This window comes from Peromyscus eremicus, chromosome 1 (assembly GCF_949786415.1).
Source record: "Peromyscus eremicus chromosome 1, PerEre_H2_v1, whole genome shotgun sequence".
Classification (NCBI taxonomy): Eukaryota; Metazoa; Chordata; class Mammalia; order Rodentia; family Cricetidae; genus Peromyscus; species Peromyscus eremicus.
In genome coordinates, this window is record NC_081416.1 from 77301350 (window position 1) to 77319551 (window position 18202).

The 18202-nt window shown below is 46.6% G+C and overlaps 1 protein-coding gene across 2 annotated transcripts in view; it reads left to right on the plus strand.

Moving 5' to 3' along the window:
* Window positions 1–9671: 9671 nt before the first annotated feature.
* Nsmce1 (NSE1 homolog, SMC5-SMC6 complex component) overlaps window positions 9672–18202 on the plus strand; it is a 28357-nt gene continuing 19826 nt past the window's right edge. The window contains exons 1-2 of one of the 2 annotated variants that reach the window (XM_059267219.1): window positions 9672–9785; window positions 16238–16384. In XM_059267219.1, coding sequence (XP_059123202.1) covers window positions 16249–16384 — 136 coding nt within the window. In that variant the 5' untranslated portion in view covers window positions 9672–9785; window positions 16238–16248. The other variant, XM_059267222.1, reaches the window with a different exon arrangement.

Here is an 18202-nt window from a genome sequence, read left to right on the forward strand (position 1 = left end):
ATTCCATCTGGCTGGGACCACACTCAAGTATTTGGGTCCTAAGTCTAGAGCAGAGTGTCCAGAACACAGGGTTTTTGAAGGCAGAAACCACGTCCTGGCACCTCACTCAGCAGCTGTAGTGGGGCTTCTCATAGTAGGCAAGCAATCTGACAGAAGCTGAGGTAAGAGGTTAGCAGGAGGGGGTTCTGCACAGGCAAGCAGTTTAACAGAAGCTGCGATAAGTTAGCTGGGCATCTTGACCTTGGGTTCCTAGAATACAGTTGGGTAATTTTTCCTGGGATTCTCCATCAAGGAGATCAAATTCTAGTTAAACCTAAAATGGCCTCAGCAAGAATGCAAGATGGAGGAAACTCTGCACTGTCTGGTCCTGTCATACTTCAAAAAACTTCACTAGGTCCCAAAGAGTAAAGATGTTTGAAATGTTGCAACAGTGTTGCTCGCTTTTGACAGCTCCTAACCTTTGACAAACACTATCTTTTCCCCCTTCATGCCCACCCCACCCCACCCCTGGGCTGGTTTCCAACATCTTACTGGAGACAAAAGGAACAGGAATGCTTTGGAAATCTGGAGTGAATTGTCTGCTGTTCCCAGAGGAATGAATCACCTTCAAATCAGACAAAAGGGCCCCTGGAGGCTGCTATGGCCTGAAGAGCATAGCAAGGATCCCACCCCTCACTTCCGGTCGTTCCCAAGGAGAAAATGAACACAAGAAGAGCGTGGGGTCAGGGTGTAAAGGAGTTAACGTGGTGTGGGGGTTGATCACACTGGTGTGTCTCACTGGGCCTCTTCTCTTTGCAGATGTAGGGTGAGGACTCCAGCTGCCTGGCTGTGTAGTCTCCCAGTTCCCAGGTAGTTCTCTGACTACACGTAGAAGGCCAACTGTAGATAGGAGGAGCGGTGCTGTAGAGCCTCCTCGGAGGGTGATCTGGGGCTTTGATTAGCTTGCTCCGAATTCAGCTTTTCATCAGTGTTGGCTGAGACGCTGGGAAATCGTTATCACCTGGCATCTTATCTGGAAATAATTTCTCTACCTTTTCAGAAAGCAGACAGAAATCGTTAAGAATGCGGAAGTAGGCCAACCAGAGGGACGAGGAGGGCAAACAGGTTCTTACACCCTGGGCACTCTACTGACTTTAGCTTTTCTGTTTGGCCACACAGGCTATATGGCATTAAAAGAACGTAATTTTTTAAATTACATCCATAGTCCCAGCTGCTCCAGAGGTTTCTATTACATTAATTTTGTGTGTGTGTACGTAGTATGTGTGTGGGCATGTGCCAGTGGCCCAGATGAGGAAGTCAGAGGACAATTTGCAGGAGTTGGTTCTCTCCTTACACCATATGGGTCCCAAGAATTGAATTCAGGATATCAGGCTTCTTGGCAAGCACCTTTACCCGCTGAGCCTTCTTGCCAGATAATTTTTTTTTTTTATTATTTTGAGGTAGGGTCTCACTAAATTGCTTGGGCTGGCCTAGAATTCACTCTGTAGTCCTGATTTTCTTTTTTAGACAGTTTTCATATGCCTGGCTAGGTTTTTTGTTTGTTTGTTTGTTTGTTTAACTTAGTAACAAAACAAATCCAGAGGAATCCAAGGCTATAAGCCAACACCAGCAGATAGAAGTTGGGGGGCCACTACGTCAGACCTGCTAGAGGGATCTCAGCTCTGTGATCAAGTAAGATTCCACCCCTGGCCACCCAGGACCTCCTAAATGAGGCACCAACCAGGCTTCGGTTACACACAATGCCATAGCACAGAGGCAGCCTCAGGATCCGGCAGCTTGACATCTTTGAAGAGTGGTGAAGGACCCAAGACCAACTTTTCCTCAGATTCTGGTCTAGAGCCAGCCAGTAGTCAGACCTGGAGTGACAGACATTTGAGGCAGGGCAAATGGTTCATCTTTCTTCAGGACAGCTGGCTGTGCTCACCAAGAGCCCAGATGTGTGTGCATTCTTCAACCCCATAACTCTGCTTCTGGGAATCTGAGTAAGCAGAGATGTCCTCAGCAGTTAATGTGCAGAGAATGCATCTTAGACTGTGTCAGGGAACATCCGCTGGTCAGCAGGGGCTTAAAAAGAGTGATGGTAGCAAAGATATTTCTGTGAATATTAGGTGGCCTAAAGATCATGTTTTCAGAGAGTATTTGGTGTCAGGAAAAAGAAAAAGAATGCCTACCATAATGCAGCAGCATATTTAAAGAGAGGACAAAGATTAGAGCTAGGATTGGAGGTACATGTCTGTAATCCCAGCTACTCAGAGGTTTAAAGCAAAAGTTCAAGGTCTAGTTAGATCTGGGGATACACATCTTTAACACTAGTACTTGGGAGGCAGGCAAGTAGTTCTTTGGGAGTTTGAGGCCAACCTAGTCTACATAGCAAGTGTACATATGTACAAGCAGGAGAGCCAGGACTAAATAGGGGGACCCTGTCTCAAAACAAAACAAAAACAAACAACAACAAGTAATCAATTAAAATCTTTAGGAACTAGAGCCCTAGACTGGAGTGATGTCACACACCCCTCATTTTTTTCTTGTATCTCATCAATCTTGCATAGATAGTAACCCTAATGCATGCATCCTTTAGCCTTGTGGTTTTATGTTTGCATGTATTTGCGTGCATGCGTGCGTGTGTCCCCTGTGAGTGCCCACATGTGTGTGCAAAGGTCAGAGGACAGTTTGCAGCAGTCACTTCTCTCCTTCTACCACGTGGGGCCCGGGGATCAAAATCAGGTCTCAATACTCTCTCTCTCTCTCTCTCTCTCTCTCTCTCTCTCTCTCTCTCTCTCTTCTTCATTCTATGCTTTCAGGACTCACACATGTAGGTGCTCATGAGTCTGAGTTAGCCCATTCCTTTTAAGGTCACAGGATCTTGGCACAGGTGTACTTTGTTTTTTTTCATTTCCTTGTCAGTGGATGTGTAGACTGTTCCCATCTTTCCTCTGTTGCAGCAATCTTCTTGGCACACAAGTGGGATTCTCCAGCTGAGTTCCAACAAGTTGAAATGCTAGATGAGCTCTTACAACATCAGAGACATCAAACTATCCTCCACAGTAGCTGGGATGCTTCCACCTCAGCACATGACCATAAAAACGATTCTCTCTCTCTCTCTCTCTCTCTCTCTCTCTCTCTCTCTCTCTCTCTCTCTCTCTCGACAAGGTTCCTCTGTGTAGCTTTGTGCCTTTCCTGGAACTCACTCTGTAGCCCAGGTTGGCCTTGAACTCACAGAGATCCACCTGCCTCTGCCTCCTGAGTGGTGGGATTAAAGGCATGTACCACCGCCGCCCAGCGATGGTCTCTTCTTACTCTTGGCAACAGTTCACCACTTTCAAGGGTGAAAATTTATCTCTTTTCTTGTTTTTATTTTCAATGAGTAGTAAGGTTGAATATTTCTCAACATATTTTTTAAAAGATTTATTTATGTATTTTATGTTTATGGGTATTTTGTCGGTGTGTACATTTGCACAACAGAATAGGGCATTGGATCCTATGGGACTACAGTGGATGGTTGTGAGCCACCATGAGAGTGCTGGGGATTGAATTCAGGACCTTTGGAAAAGCAGGCAGTACTCTCAACCATGGAGCCAGCTCCCCAGGCCCCTCCACATCTTTTGTTACACCAGTCTATTAGTCAGCATTCTCTAGAGGAACAGAACTGATTGAATATATATTCACACACACACACACAACACACACACACACATATATTCATATATATGGGATTTATTAGAGTGCCTTATGGGCTGTGGTCCAGCTAGTCCAACAAAAAGTCCAAGAATGCAATAGTTGTTCAGTCCAGAAGGCTGGGTGACTCAGCTGGTCTTCAGTATACATTAGAATCCTGAGGAAGCAGGCTCTAATGACGGTAAGTTGAGAGCAAGAGCAAGCGACAAATAGCAAAAGCTTCCTTCTTCCACGTCCTTCCATGTCCTTCTGCCACCAGAAGGTATGGTCAAGATTAGAGGTGGATCTTCCCACCTTGAAAAATCTGGATGAAAGGTGTGGGTCTTCCCACTTCAAATAATTTAAGAAAAATCCCTCACAGGTGAATCCAGATACTTGGGTTTTAGTTAATTCCAGATGCAGTCAAGTTGGCAACCTGTGTTGTGATATGGCTGTCTTGGAGTTGGAGAGATGCTCAGTGGTCGGGAGCACGTTCAGCTCTTGCAGAGGACCCTCGTAGAACGTATTGTATAATTGTTTCTATCTTTATACTCTTGTGCAACTTGCATAATACAGTCCCCATCTCTTCTCCCCTCCCTGCTTCCTCTCCCTCCCGTCTTCTCCCTTCCCCACCTTCTCCTCTCCTCTTCCATCCCCTCTCTCTTCTCCCTGCCCCCCTCAGTTCTCCTCATTTCTTTCTTGGTGGCTGAGTCTTCAGACCTTGTCCTGGGTGTTCTGGGAGCTGGAGCAAATCCATTCTTATTGTTTCAATGTCATTGATAATTACCGCTCTACTTTCCTTCTTTAGCCGAGTTTTAGAATTTGTGTTCTTATCAAGAAGGTATCTCTTTTAACTTTTCAAAAATTTTCACCACAAAGTTGTTCACCACAAAGTTCATACTGAGCCAGGCATAGTGGTGCGAGCCTGTATCCCAGCCCCAGGAGGTGGAAGGCAGAAGGATCCCAAGCAGCATGATGTGGTTACAGCAAGTCCGGGCCCAGGGAAAGTCTGGCCTTCCTCAGCCAAGTCCTCCATCTGCCTCTCACCTCTCTCGGGGTGTCACTGCATCTGCTGTGTCCCCTTTGCCACTTAGAATATTTTTTTGTCCCATTTATTTTTGATCAACTTTAGAAGAAGTTTATTTCACGGGTCTGTAGCAGAGCACCAGCTTTTGCTTTTTATAACTTCATTTTGTACTCATTTCTGCTTAAAAAAAAATTATTGGGGTTGGGGATTTAGCTCAGTGGTAGAGCACTTGCCTAGCAAGCTCAAGGCCTTGGGTTCGGTCCTCAGCTCTGGAAAAAAAATTATTATTATACCCTTCCTTCTGCTTCCTCTGTGTTTATTCAGCTGACATTTTCCTGCTACTTAACTGAGTCACTTACCCCTGTGATACTGCCATTAACAAGAGTTCCCTCCTAATGTCTGTTGGATCCTGCCTTGCTGTGCAAGCGTTCGTCCTCATTCCCTGATGACTTTTGTTCCTAGTCTGTAGGCTGTTTTGCCATGCTAGCTGTGGACACTCACTTCTGAGTGCTTTGCAATTACCAGACTGTTTTTTCGTTAACCTGCATGTAATTTTCAGTTTCCGAAAAGGTTATTTTTCTTTTAAAAAAATGTATAACAAAAATATTTTATCATTCAGAAGGGTCGTGAAGACAAATATAACGAACACCTGTAGGTACATTTGCCATGAGCATCACCTAGCTTCGGAAAGAAAACTCAGATGTATACTTACAATTTTCAATTTTATTGTTTTGCAAATAGGTGCTTACAGTAAAAAAGAAAAAAGAAAAAAGTCGCCTGACTTCCTGGCCCCTTCCTCAGAAGCAGCTGCAGTAACTGATTTGAGGCACAGTTTGCGCACGGGCTTCTGGCCTGGCATGTTGTTGACTTCTAGTCTCAGAGCTCTGTGGTTCATTGAGTGTGATCTGAAGATTCTCTGGAAGCTGCCAAAGCTTTGAGGCCCAACACACAGCTTCTGTACTTGTTCCAGGAATAACTGAAAAGAACGCATCAAAGCTCTTTCTCTACACTACAAAGTTAAGCTCATGATTTCTCTGATCCCTTCCATGGCATTCAGGCAAATGACCCACCCGCTCAGTGTGACCCCTGACCTGAAGCTTCCTTTTCAGCTCAGGCCTTAACCACCCACCTCAATGTCCTCTGTCTTGCATGGCACTTTGTGTGAGCAAAACTCTCTGACATTTTAGACTCAACTTTCCTGGGAGCGTCTGAGCAGCAACATTGTCATAGGGCGGATAGTCCAGTGCTTGGTATATCAAAACGGTAAACACAGAGCCAAAAAGAGACTTTGAGTCTTCATTATTGGGGTAACAGGCCTGTTCTCAGTGATTCCTCAATATTTGTTCCTACTGAAAGGTCTTGGATGTGGGTTCAAGAGGGACATTGAAACAAAATGTCAGGAGTATGAAGTTTATTAGAAGAGTTATTGATGCCATAGACAGACAGACAGACAACAGCATGGAGGGGGATCTGGAAAGCCTACATAGCAGAAGCAGGAGTAATGCTTTTCTGAGGATGGGGGTGGTCTCATAGCACAAGCCTGTAGTTTCTGATTCCAAGACCAACACTCTCTCTGATGTAAACTCACTTCCCTAGCTGAGAAATCCCGGCACCGGAAAGGCTGTTAGAGATTCACAGACCATGTCTCAGAAGGTGCCCATCTCTTTGAGAGTGAAGGACTGCTGCAGACATTGTTTGTAGAATATTATTTTAAGGTATGTTATTCTTGTTTCTGCTGCATTTGTTTAACTCTGTGAAGCTGTGTTACTGTGCCTGTCTAAAACACCTGACTGGTCTAATAAAGAACTGAAAGGCCAATAGCAAGGCAAGAGAGAGAGATAGGTGGGGCTGGTAGGCAGAGAGAATATATAGGAGAATTCTGAGAAAAAAAGAAAAGAAAAGAGAAGAAGGAGGAGAAGGAGGAGGAGAGCCAGAGAAGGAGGAGGACTCCAGGGGCTAGCCACCCAGCCACACAGCAAGACACAGAGTAAGAATAAAATTTACAGAAGAGACCAGGAAAAGCCCCAGGCAAAAGGTAGACAGGCTAATTTAAAGTTAAGGAAAGATAGTAAGAAACAAGCCAAGCTAAGGCCAGGCATTCATAATTAAGAATAAGTCTCTGTGCATGATTTATTTGGGACCTGTGAGGTGGGCCCCCCAAAAGAGTAAAAAACAAACAACATTGTGACTGGATTTCAATACCACATTCTCGGGCCTACGGTACCAGTTCACCTCGCTGAGCCTTCAGACTGACTTATCCTTCTCATTCTCATTTGCTGGAACCTTCCCACATCATGGGTTAAATGTGAATATCCAGCATCCTTCTGGTTTCTGCCATCACTGTGGAGCATCACTTCAAAGCAGCCCCCTACAGGGGCTTTATATCCTGGAGTCAGCTGTACAAGCCCAACCAAAGGCCACTTTAAGATGAATCCGTATTAGTGTTTCCTCTGAGGTGGAGCAGGGCTCAGATAACCATCACATCTGCAGTCTGGGTGCCAACCTTAGTCTCTCTTCTGCACTCATCTTGACGTGTGTTCCAAATCTTTTGGCTCCATCCTCTCCCCCTCCCCTCCCCTCCCCAGCACTTCCTCAGCTACTACTAGGCAGAATAGAGAAGATAGAAAGCCAACATTGTGGTGCCAGGCTGTATGTAGCTGTTCACCTCCCATGACATATCTCTTATCTGTTTTCTCTCTCTATCCTTTATTCCAGCAGGCTTCTGCGTTTTCAAGGCTTCCCTTTCTACATTATACTTCCTAAGAGAATGCTCAGCTGCTTGCATTGCTCTGCTTCACTTCTTTTGGAATCTGTTCTGGATTCCTGGCCGCTCTATGGAGACTTCCATTGTCTAAATTGTAAACCTATGGCCCATCTTTCTGGAACTCCTCAGACTACCCTGACCATCTGACCACAGCCTACTCCTTCTCAAGAGTCTCCCCAGTCTTGGCCGCCCTGCATATTGCTCCCTTTTGAACCTTTTGTTCTTGCACCTTCCTTCTTTGGTCCTTGGACCCTAAGAATGCTGCGGTTCCGGAGTCTTAGTTTTGCTCCCCGGCTTTTCTGTCTTGCACAAGAGGAAAATGGAGCTTCACGACAAAAGAGGGGAGGCTCTCTCCCCATCTCCCCAGCTCCAAATAGACACAGCCAAGGCAAAATGCTGTCCTGTGGTGGCCAGGTGTCTCACTTTCCAGATTGGCTGGATATGCCACAGCCTTCTGTGAGATACCTTGACTTTGATTACATTTGTGTTTGTGTGTGTGTGTGTGTGTGTGTGTGTGTGTGTGTGTGTGTGTGTGTGCTGCATGTGTAGGTCAGAGAACAACTTTTGGAAGTCAATTCTTTCTACCGTGTGGGTCTAGTTGATAAATTAATATTTTGGTGTCACACAAAGAAACGACCAAATCAAAAGTTACCCAGCAAGGCAGTCTTTTTGTCAAAAAGGTGTGCCAGGCCCTCTGTCCTATCCTCTGTGGCCAAAATATCCTCAGCTCATGGGGATCTTGGCCTTTCCTCATTGGTTGATATCCAACCTTGCAATCTATCCCTGATTGGCTAAGCTAGAAAACAGCCTGAAAAGGGGCAGAGACCTGAGGGAGAATGTGGGGTATCTTATGCTTTTAAGCATCTCAGGGATTCTAGATAGCAAATTACACCTGGTCCAACAAGCCTATCTGACAAATGACTAACAAAGGGGGCTTTTCAGGAGCCAGGAGCATTAGGGGGAAGTGGGCATACAGCTTTTAAACCTGTTGGAAAGAAATGACTGCTTCTCTCACTTCAGACTTGGTGGCAAGTGCCTTTACCCACCGAGCCATCCCCCTGGCCCACACCTTGACTTTGAATACCGAGAATGGTTTGATTTTCAAGACTGCAGGGCAAACCAATTGTGCAAGCTTTCCATGGGGGCTGTTTTCTCCTCTCACTGATGTCCACAGTTTATATAAGTTCTTTGGTAGTAATGATAGTTCACAGTTACAGGGTTTTACCCCATCCCCAGTGGTTTACAGTTCATTTTCACAACCATGTCCACAGTCCGATACTATTATTCTTCCTTTACAGATGGGTAGACTGAGGCCAGGGGTTGATTGAGTGTGTTGTCCTAGAGATCAGAGATTTGGGGTTCAAGAACCAGGGTTTGACTCTGGCCTTCCACCTCCAGAGATCAAGCTTTTAGCTACTGCTAGTCTCCCTACTCAGATGAAGACCTCTCCAGAGGTAAGGAGCTGTCCAAGACTCCAGGGTTGATGAGAAGCAGAGAAAGAATGTGTTTTCAGAGATTACACTATGCACTTTGTGCAGTTGGATTATTAGACACTTTTCCTGGGCAAGGGTGCATTTCCAGCTCTGAGATTCGAGCCTGGAATGTATGCAAAGGAAATGCCTTCAGAAGTCACTCCTTTTGGTAATTTCGTCACATCTCACAGTTCTTAGGGGAGCGGGGCTAAGGCTTAACCAGCACTACCGTAATGCCACACTTCTCTGCTGCTATCCTGGCCCTCGCTGCACATTAGCTCTTTAAATCCTGTGAACACTTCAGTATTCAGGACTTTTTGTGAGTGTGTTCGTGTGCGTGATGTGGAGGCCAGAAGTCAACTTCAGATGTTGTTCCTCAGATGCCCTCCACCTTGCTTTTTGAGACACATTGCCTGCCCAGCAAGCTTTTTACGGACTGAACTATGTAACCACCCCAGAACCGACTTTATCAACTCCATTTAGTAGCTCCACGAATGGCCAACGCTCTACTAGTAACGGCAGAGCCAGGATTCTAGCTCAGGCTACAGGAAAACAAAACCCACATTCTTCCTTTTCCGGTCTAAAGCTCGTATTTTTAACACACAAGACACAACGTGGGCTCTCCTCCGCCGAGCGGGCAGCGGGGGCGACGGAAACCGTTCCGGGAAATACTAAAGCGCGCGGGAAACTCGGCCCACAGCTGCTGAGGCGCCATAGCAACGGCACGGGCGGGGAACCGGAAGTACTCTCCTGATGAACATGCGTAGTTCACCAATAGGCGCTCCATATTGGGGCTCTCCCCGCCTCAGAGGCGGGCCCCGAGAGCCGCTTCCGGCGTGACCGCTGCTGGTCGGCTTCCGGGCGTGCGGTGCGTATGAAGGCCGCGGGGCGCTGCGGGGACCAAAGTGGGCGTCCGTGGGGCGACGGGAGGAGAGCGGTGGGGTCTGCACAGCGTACGAGAGCGTTGTCCGGCGCTGACGGGGATATTGAGGGCCGCAGAGGGCACGGATTGTGACCTAGCTCCGTAACAAGTTATTTCTAATTCAAATGTGTGTCTTTTTGAGACGTAGCCTCTCCAAGTAGCCCAGGCTGACCCGGAACTCGTGTAGCTCCTGCCTCTCTATCTTATAATAAGCCAGGCGGAGAAAGTGCGCCTCGACACTGTCACCGTTAGGTGATAGCCGCTTGTACCACTGTGTCCAGAACGACCACCTCCGCCTCGTGCCTCTCCCCCAGGGCCTCCTTTGTTTTGTTTATGGAGCCCATATTTGAAAGCCCGAGACTAAATGTGTTCAGAATCATCCGTTCGTCCGATTTGGGAAAGGTCTAGGATTCCTGTGCTCCGTTTTATGTTGCACTTGGTACTGATAACCCCAGATAACACCGCTAACCCAGGCCAAGTTCTCAAAGGGAAGAGTGGAGAAGTGTAGATAAGGAACCTAGACCGTGGTTTTATTTATTTATGATTATGTGTGTGATCATGTTTTTCGATACACAGTTTCTTTCCTGAAATTCCTTGTAGCCCAGGCTGGCCTCGAACTCAAGAGATCCGCCTGCCTCTGCCTCCTGAGTGCCCGGGTTAAAGAACTGACACTGCTTTTGTAGTACCACCCCCTTCACCATCAACTCACCTGGGTGCCTTTTAGCTTCAGTTCCCTCCTCTGTGAAAGTGTCCCTCATGAGGTTCTGGTGAGTTCCAAACCAGGCTTGTGTGGTCAGAGAACTAACACTGCCTAGCACAGGCTGCCCATTCGCTGCCCAAGCTTTGCTTCTTGTGCAAACACTTGGCGTTTTAAAGTCCTTTGGGTGAGCAGCAAGTATCTCTGGTTCATCCGCTCTCTAGTCTCTTAGATATGGTTGTCATAGCCGTAAGCAAGCATCGCTCCTGTGCATCTTTTCCACCAGTACTTCTGACCCCCTCCCCCTACCTCACTTCTCTCTTTGATACTTAAGCTGGCTTTATTTGTGTAGTTTTATTACGTTACATGCCTATAAAAGTATGTGAAGAACAAAAAGTGAACACCTGCATGGGTACCACCACCAAATTAAGTACATTATCCCATCCCCCACACCACCACCGAATCCTCTCTCCTCCTCAGAGTACTCACTGCTCTGAAGTCTGTGTTTCCTTGCTGTTGGTAGGTCTCACTGACTTTGTGTGGTCCTGTGATGAATACCATGTACAGTTCTTTCAGTGTTTGACCTCCCGCGTGAATGTGTGACTTGCTCTTTGCATATGGTCTGATTTTGTGTTCATTTATGTGTGTATGTATTTATCTATCTATCTATCTATCTATCTATCTATTTATTTATTTATCTTTTGAGACAGGGTCTCTCTGTATCCATGGCTGCCTGGAACTGGCAATGTAGACTAGGCTGGCCTTGAACTCAGAAAGATCCATCTGTCTGCCTCAGAGTGCTGGGATGAAAGGCGTGCGTCACTATGCCCAGCTTGCATCACTATGCCCAGCTTGCATGCGGTATGTTTTGAGCAGCATCCATGTTGATGTGAGTAACCCTGCTTCCTTCTTCACTGTCCTAGATTCCAGATGTGATTAGAATCCCTTTCATGGCTATTCTTTGGTTGGTGGACATTCATAGTATTGGCAGAGTTCCATTACAGGAGGCCTCTATGGACACGTTTTCTGGGGCCAGTATGGACACTTATGTAAGGAATGTATATAATAATGGTGTTTCTGGGGCCATGCAAGCTTGCTGAAATCTGTACTCCACCAGAAGTGGAGGGAAGTCACAGCCCAGGCATTCCACTCTTACCCACTGAAGATCGCTTTTCCCTTCTGTCCCCTCCCTTTCTCTCCACTCCGCTCCCTTCCCCTCCTGTTGTCTTCTCTCTTTTTAGATTTATTTTATTATATGTATGTATATGTGTGTCTGAGTGTGGGTATGTGCATGATGCCCTCAGAGACCAGAGGCCTTGGATCCCCTGAGCTGGACTTAGAGGTGGTTGTGAGTGGCCTGTTGAGAGTGCTGGGAACAGAACGCTGGTCCCCAGCAGGAGCAGCATGCTTTGACCCCTGAGCTGTCTCTTTTTCTTTTTGAAAGACAGAGTCTCTCCCTATAGCCCACACTGGCCTGAAACTCACTGGGTATGGGGTTGAGACTGACCTCGAAGTGGTTCTTCCTCCTGCCAAAGCCTTCTGAGTCCTGGGATTCTGGTGTGTGTCACTGATAGTGTCAGTGTGGCTTTTTATTCACCTGCCTGATCACATTTAGGTTGATCAGCTTTTGAATGTACTCTTGCTTATACATCAGCCTCTTACTGTTCTGTGTTCATTCTCTTTATTTTTCCTTCTGGGTCTGTAGGGGTTCTTCATGCCTTCTGAAGAAGACTCTTGTGGTTATGTGTATTTTAAACACCTTCCAGCTTGTAGCCTCCTCCCCTTCCTTCCTCTGCTTTGGTATTTTTGGTGAGGTTCTTTAATGAATTCAGTAGTGTATTTTATGCTTTGTCCTTTGTGGCTTTTGTATCTTCTAAGGACATCTTTTTCTACTCTTGGATTTTATATTCTCCTATGGTGTCATTTAAAGTTGTAAAGTCTTTCCTTTCTTAAAACCATGGCCCTGTAGGTGTGAGTTTGCATAGTGTGAGGTAAGGGTTACATTTTATTTTTCACATACGGCTAATCAGTTGCCTCAGCACCGTGTGTGTGTGTGTGTGTGTGTGTGTGTGTGTGTGTGTTGGGTATATACCACTGCATGCAGGTGAAGTCAGAGGCCTACTTTCCGGATAGGTTCTCTCCTGTGTGTGTGGGGGGGAGGGGGCGCGGTTGGGGGTGTATCTCACTGCATGCCTTTCTTTCAGGATAGGTTCTCCTTTCACCACATGGGCCTGGGGATCAAACTCAGGTTGTCAGGCTTGAGCTTGGCAGCAAGCATCACTAGCACCGACAGTCATCTTGTGAGCCTACCATGGCATCTTTCACAGAAGGTCTGCTCTGGCCTGAGCCCCGTGCTGCAGCATGCCACGTCTCCACACACACTCGTACCTTTTCCCGAGTTCTCCATTCTGTTCCATTGGTCCACTTGTCAGTTTCTGTACCGTTGCCACAGTTTGTTCACTAGTCCTGTTTTTGATATCTGGTAGGACAAGTCTTCCCACCTTTTGTTCAAAAATATTTGATGCTCTGTCTGTAGTGAGTTTTAGAATCGGCTCGTCAGTCACATTCGGGTAATTCACAAAGCCTGCTTAAATTTCGATTGGCTTTGCATTGATTCCAGTTGCATTTTGAAGTGGCTGCTTTCATCTGTGTTTGCTGCAGTTATTTTTATGTGCCATTTCGTAGATAAGAGGCAATTCTTTCAGCACAAGAGCGTAGCTCAGTGGTGGAGAGCCTGTCTAGCATGGGTGCAGCCAGGGTTGGACCCTCAGCATCTCACATACTCGTGCATGCACACAATTCCCTCCATTCCATGTTTGTTGGTTTTTTAGTGTGAGTACATTTTATCAACTTGTTTTCTGAGTGTACTGACTCCATATCTGCTTTTTCCATTTATTCTGTCTCCCACTGCGTTGATTGACTGATGTCATTACTGGAATGGATTATTTATGTCTTTTCCTTTCTTTCCTTCTCTCTTGCCTTCACCCTACCAAGGACTGGGATCCTGGGGCCCCTACATCACCAGACCTGGCTAAAAGCGATTATTTGTAACTACACTCATTAAATTCTGAACACATGGACTTTTTTTAGTCATTTCTTTGGTATTGGCTTCAGACTTCATTGCCTTGTAGTCAGTAGCCTGTAGCCTGGCTCTCTGGCTGCCTCGGCTCGTCCTGCTCTGCAGCCAGCATGGTGGGCACAGTCAACCCCTTCAGCTTTTGCTGTCATGCACATCACCTCTCCCTGTGCTCTGCTGTGTCCACCTTGTGAGTCAGAGGACCGAACTCTCCCACCCTAGTGTGGACTAGTGTGTGCTGCCGTGATCCCAGTGAACTGACCTTGAGGTTCGTGAGGCCTCATGATAAAGGCCTAAACATTTTAAGTAGTTGTGTATTCTTGTGTGACCTTTTGCCACTCTGTGATGATCTTTATTTCTGCTAATCCTTTCTTTATTTATTTTACCATAAAGTCTATTTTGATTCAGTAAAACCACATTAGCTCTCAATTTGCAGGATAGGTTGGTTTCTAGCATTTAGAAGTAATGGTACATACTTTTAAAATCTGGTCTAAGAGTTTTTAATCTTTAAATTGGTTTCCTTCCTTCCCTTCCCTTCTCCTCTCCTTTTCCCCCTCCTGTGTCCCAGGGGTTGAACCTAGGGCCTGGTGCATTTTAGGTGAACTCTCTATTATTGAGCTGTTTTTCTTCATTGTTATTATTAATCTAATTGTGTAACCAGAATTCATGTTGCCTGTCACGCAAAGGCAGAAATTGAATCCTTAAGCCATGCTTATTCATTGAGCTGGCAATCTGGGAAGACAGAATTAAATTTAAGAAAGAAAAATCTGAGCCAGGCATGGTAGTGCATGCTTTTTATCTCAGCATGCTCAGGAGACAGGCAGGTAGAGGCAGGAGGATTTCTATGAGCTTGAGGCTAGCATAGTCTACATAGTGCGTTTTAAGCCAACCAGGGCTACATAGTGAGACTCTTTCTCAAAAACAAACACACACAAGTCCTCCTCCTTTCATCTTCAGAAAGCTAGTTGACAGGGGTGGGAAACAGGCTGTTAGTCACTCCAGAGTGCAGTATTGGCCCTCTGCTCAGGTGGTCAGCATAGCCTCCAAGACTCGTGGCATTTTCCTGGGTATCCTCTGCAGAGTTTTCCTTTTCCTAGTCTCTCCTTGTGTTTAGGGAGAGGAGGACCAGAGTGGGGTGCTTGGGTGTGTGACTGCCTGGCCTGCATGGACAAGAGTGGATGAAGGAGAGGAGCAGGCCTAGGGCTTGTTGAAGTGTCTATGCTGTTGAGGCGTTCTTCAAGATGGCTGGCAGGCAGGCAGAGAAAGTGGCCATTGGGCAGTGTGCCTTTCTAGCTCAGAGGGCCAGCCCATGAAGTTGTGACTACAGTGGCATATTTTTATGTGTCTTTTTTTCTCTGAGTTCTTGGTAAGCCTTTGGTAGTCTTATCTCACTTTTAATACATTTTTTTTTTTTGCCTTAAAGATACGTTTTCTTATTGCTTTATAGACAAACAGACTGAACATAATAGCTAAATGTGTTTCCACATTCTGTTGGCCTAACATCTTGGCAACATGCTTGTTGGAACACAGGATCACCTCAGGTGAATGGTAACTGCTTCAGGATGCTGAGCCGTGCCACAAGCGACAGTCAGGCAAAGGGGCTCAGTTGTAGTCCAGTTCAGATGTGTGTGAGGACCAGGCAGGCCTGGTCAGCATGGCTCTCAGTGCCTCCATCCAGCCTCAAACCCATGTGCTTAGTGCTTACAGGGCCCCGCCTGCCTGGTGGGAGCAGGTGTTTTGATCTGCCTTGTGGTGTGTGTTTGTCAGCTCTGATCTGTGTGGTTTGTAGAAAGATACGTTTTTATTACATTTATTTTTGTATGTATGTGTGTCTCTATGTGGGTGTGGACTGACACATGCCATATCGCATTCGTGTGGAGGTCAGAGGACAGCTTGCAGGAGTTGGTTCTCTCCTTCCACCACGTGAATCCCGGGGATTGAACTCAGGATGTGAGCCTTAGTGGCAAATGTCTTTACCTGCTAAGCCATTTTGCTGGACCCAAAAGATACCTTTTTGAGAGAATGCAAAGGACTGTAGAAATAGCCCACAGTCCTCCTGTGACAGATGTTTTATTGGCAGCTGGGGAGAGGGGAAAGAAAGTAGAGTCTACTAAGTGATTCTCAGGTGTGTTCTCAGCAGTGGGTATTGTACTTTATAGGGAGAACTCAAAGCCTCGGCTTAGTTTCTCCGAGGCTGTTGAGCTGGTGAGTGATCCCACGAGGGTCCAGACTCAGAACTGTCCAGTAGTAATTGGCACAGGCTGGGTGCTTGCTGTGGCACTAGGCTGTTAGCTGGGTTAACTCACCTGAGTTATAGGAGTTCTTGGAGAACATTTCTGTCCTTGTTCCCACTATGGAGACTTTAGTTGCCCGCTTACCACTTCATAAGTAGTTAGTCTAGGAGGCTGTGAACCACTTGTGGCTCCAGAAGCTCTCAGTTCACACTGCTCAAAGCCAGTGGAACGAGCTTGAGCCCTGACCCCTGTTCTTTCCACTCTGGAGCCATCAGCACCAGGAGCTGAACTTTGAGAACCACAAGCAGTGTCTGCTTGTCAACATAACTAGTGCAAACCCACCACCATTGCTCTTGTGTGCATGGATGTGACTGTGACACTTCTTTTTCAGCTCCCTCCGACATGCAGGGCAGCACGAGAAGAGCGGGTGCCATGACGGATGTCCATCGGCGCTTCCTCCAGCTGCTGATGACTCATGGTGTGCTGGAGGAGTGGGAGGTTAAGCGCCTGCAGAACCACTGCTACAAGGTCCATGACCGTAAGTGTCGCGTCCCTGTGCCCAGCAGCCCCGGTTCTGTACGATCAGAGACTAGATGTTGGGATAACAATATGAGAAAAGTCATCTGGCAGTCCTGACCTGACCATTCAAGACCCTGATCTCATCTTTCTCCACCTCCCTGAAGTGACTCTGACAGGCAGATGCTGGACTCTGAAGGTGTGAAGTTACAGTTCACAGCAAGGCTCCAGTGTGTGCTCCAGCTTTGGTTTCTGTCTTAGTTAGGGTTCCAGTTGCTGTGAGAGACACCATGACCACAGCAACTCTTATAAAGAACATTTAATTGAGGTAGCTTACATTTTCAGAGGTTTAGTTCATGATCATCATGGTGTGACATGGTGGTGTGCAGGCAGACATGGTGCTGGAAGAGTATCCAAGCGTCCTACATCTTGACTTGTAGGCAACAGGAAGTGGTCTGTCTTACTGAGTGTGGCTTGAGCATATATGAGACCTCAAAGCCCACCTCCACAGTGGCACACTTCCTCCAACAAGACTGCACCTACTCTAAAAAGACCACACCTCCTAATAGTGCCACTCCCTTTGGGGGCCATTTTCTTTGAAACTACCACATTCTACTCCCTGGCCCCCAAAGTCTTATAGCCATATCATAATGCAAAAATGCATTCAGTCCAACTTCAAAAGTCCCCAGAGTCTATAATAATCTCAAACTTATGTAAAAGTTCAAAAATCAAAGTCTCTTCTGAGATTCATGCAATCTCTTAACTGTAATTCCCTATAAAATCAAAATTAAAAAACCAGATCATTTACTTCCAACATATAATGGCACAGGAAATACATTACCATTCCAAAACATAGGGAAGGGAGCATAGTGAGGAAATACTGGACAAAAGCAAGACAGGAAACCAGCTGGGCAAACTCCAAACTCTGCATCTGATGTCAAAACACTCTTCAGATCTCCACCTCTTTTCAACTTTGTTGACTGTAACACACTTCTTTCTCTTGGGCTGGTTCGACTCCTTGTTAGCAGCTCTCCTCGGCAGGTATCCCACGACCTGGCATCTCTAACATCTTGGGGTCTCCAAGGCAATCCAGGCTTCAGTTTCACGGCTTGACGCAGTGGCCTCTCTTGGCCTCCATTCAGGGACACCCCTGACATGAGCCTGGCCTTGGTGGCTTTCCTTAGTCTCAGAGGCGTATTCCATAGCCCTTTTCTTCTATCCTTAACTCCAGAACCATGTGGCCAAAGTTGCCAAGTTCTGCTGTTTATTAGGGCTGGAACATGGCCCCCTTGTTCACCAGCTTTCTGTTTTCCATGGTTTCCTTCACTGCCTAAGCTTGGCTGTCCTGGAACTTGCTCAGTAAACCAGGCTGGCCTCAGATCTGCACTTATTCCAACAAGATCATACCTCCTTATAGTACCATTCACTCCCTTTGGGGGCCATTTTCTTTTAAACCACCACAGTGTCCATGTCTTGAAGGTGGGGGGAGTGGGTGTAACTCATGGGATCTTGAGAGTTGAGGAGAGATTCAAGCAGAATGCCTGGCATTGGGAGGAGTGCTGAGGTGGATATTGTTAGGAAGAGGGCAGCACAATGGCAGGGCACAGCCTTAGACACAGCCATCCCTGGAACATGTGCCAGCTGTGCCCTGTGCTAGCCTTGTACATTTGGAACATCTTCTCTGCAGGTCACTGGGAGGTGTAAGATGGTACTTGGGGATGAGGGTTGGCACACACTGAGGAGGCCTCCAGTCATTGGGGACAGGAGAAGCAATGAGGTCAGTAATGAAAGATCTCTGGAATCAGAAAGCCGACTGTTGAGCGTCTGTATGGGCAGAGTT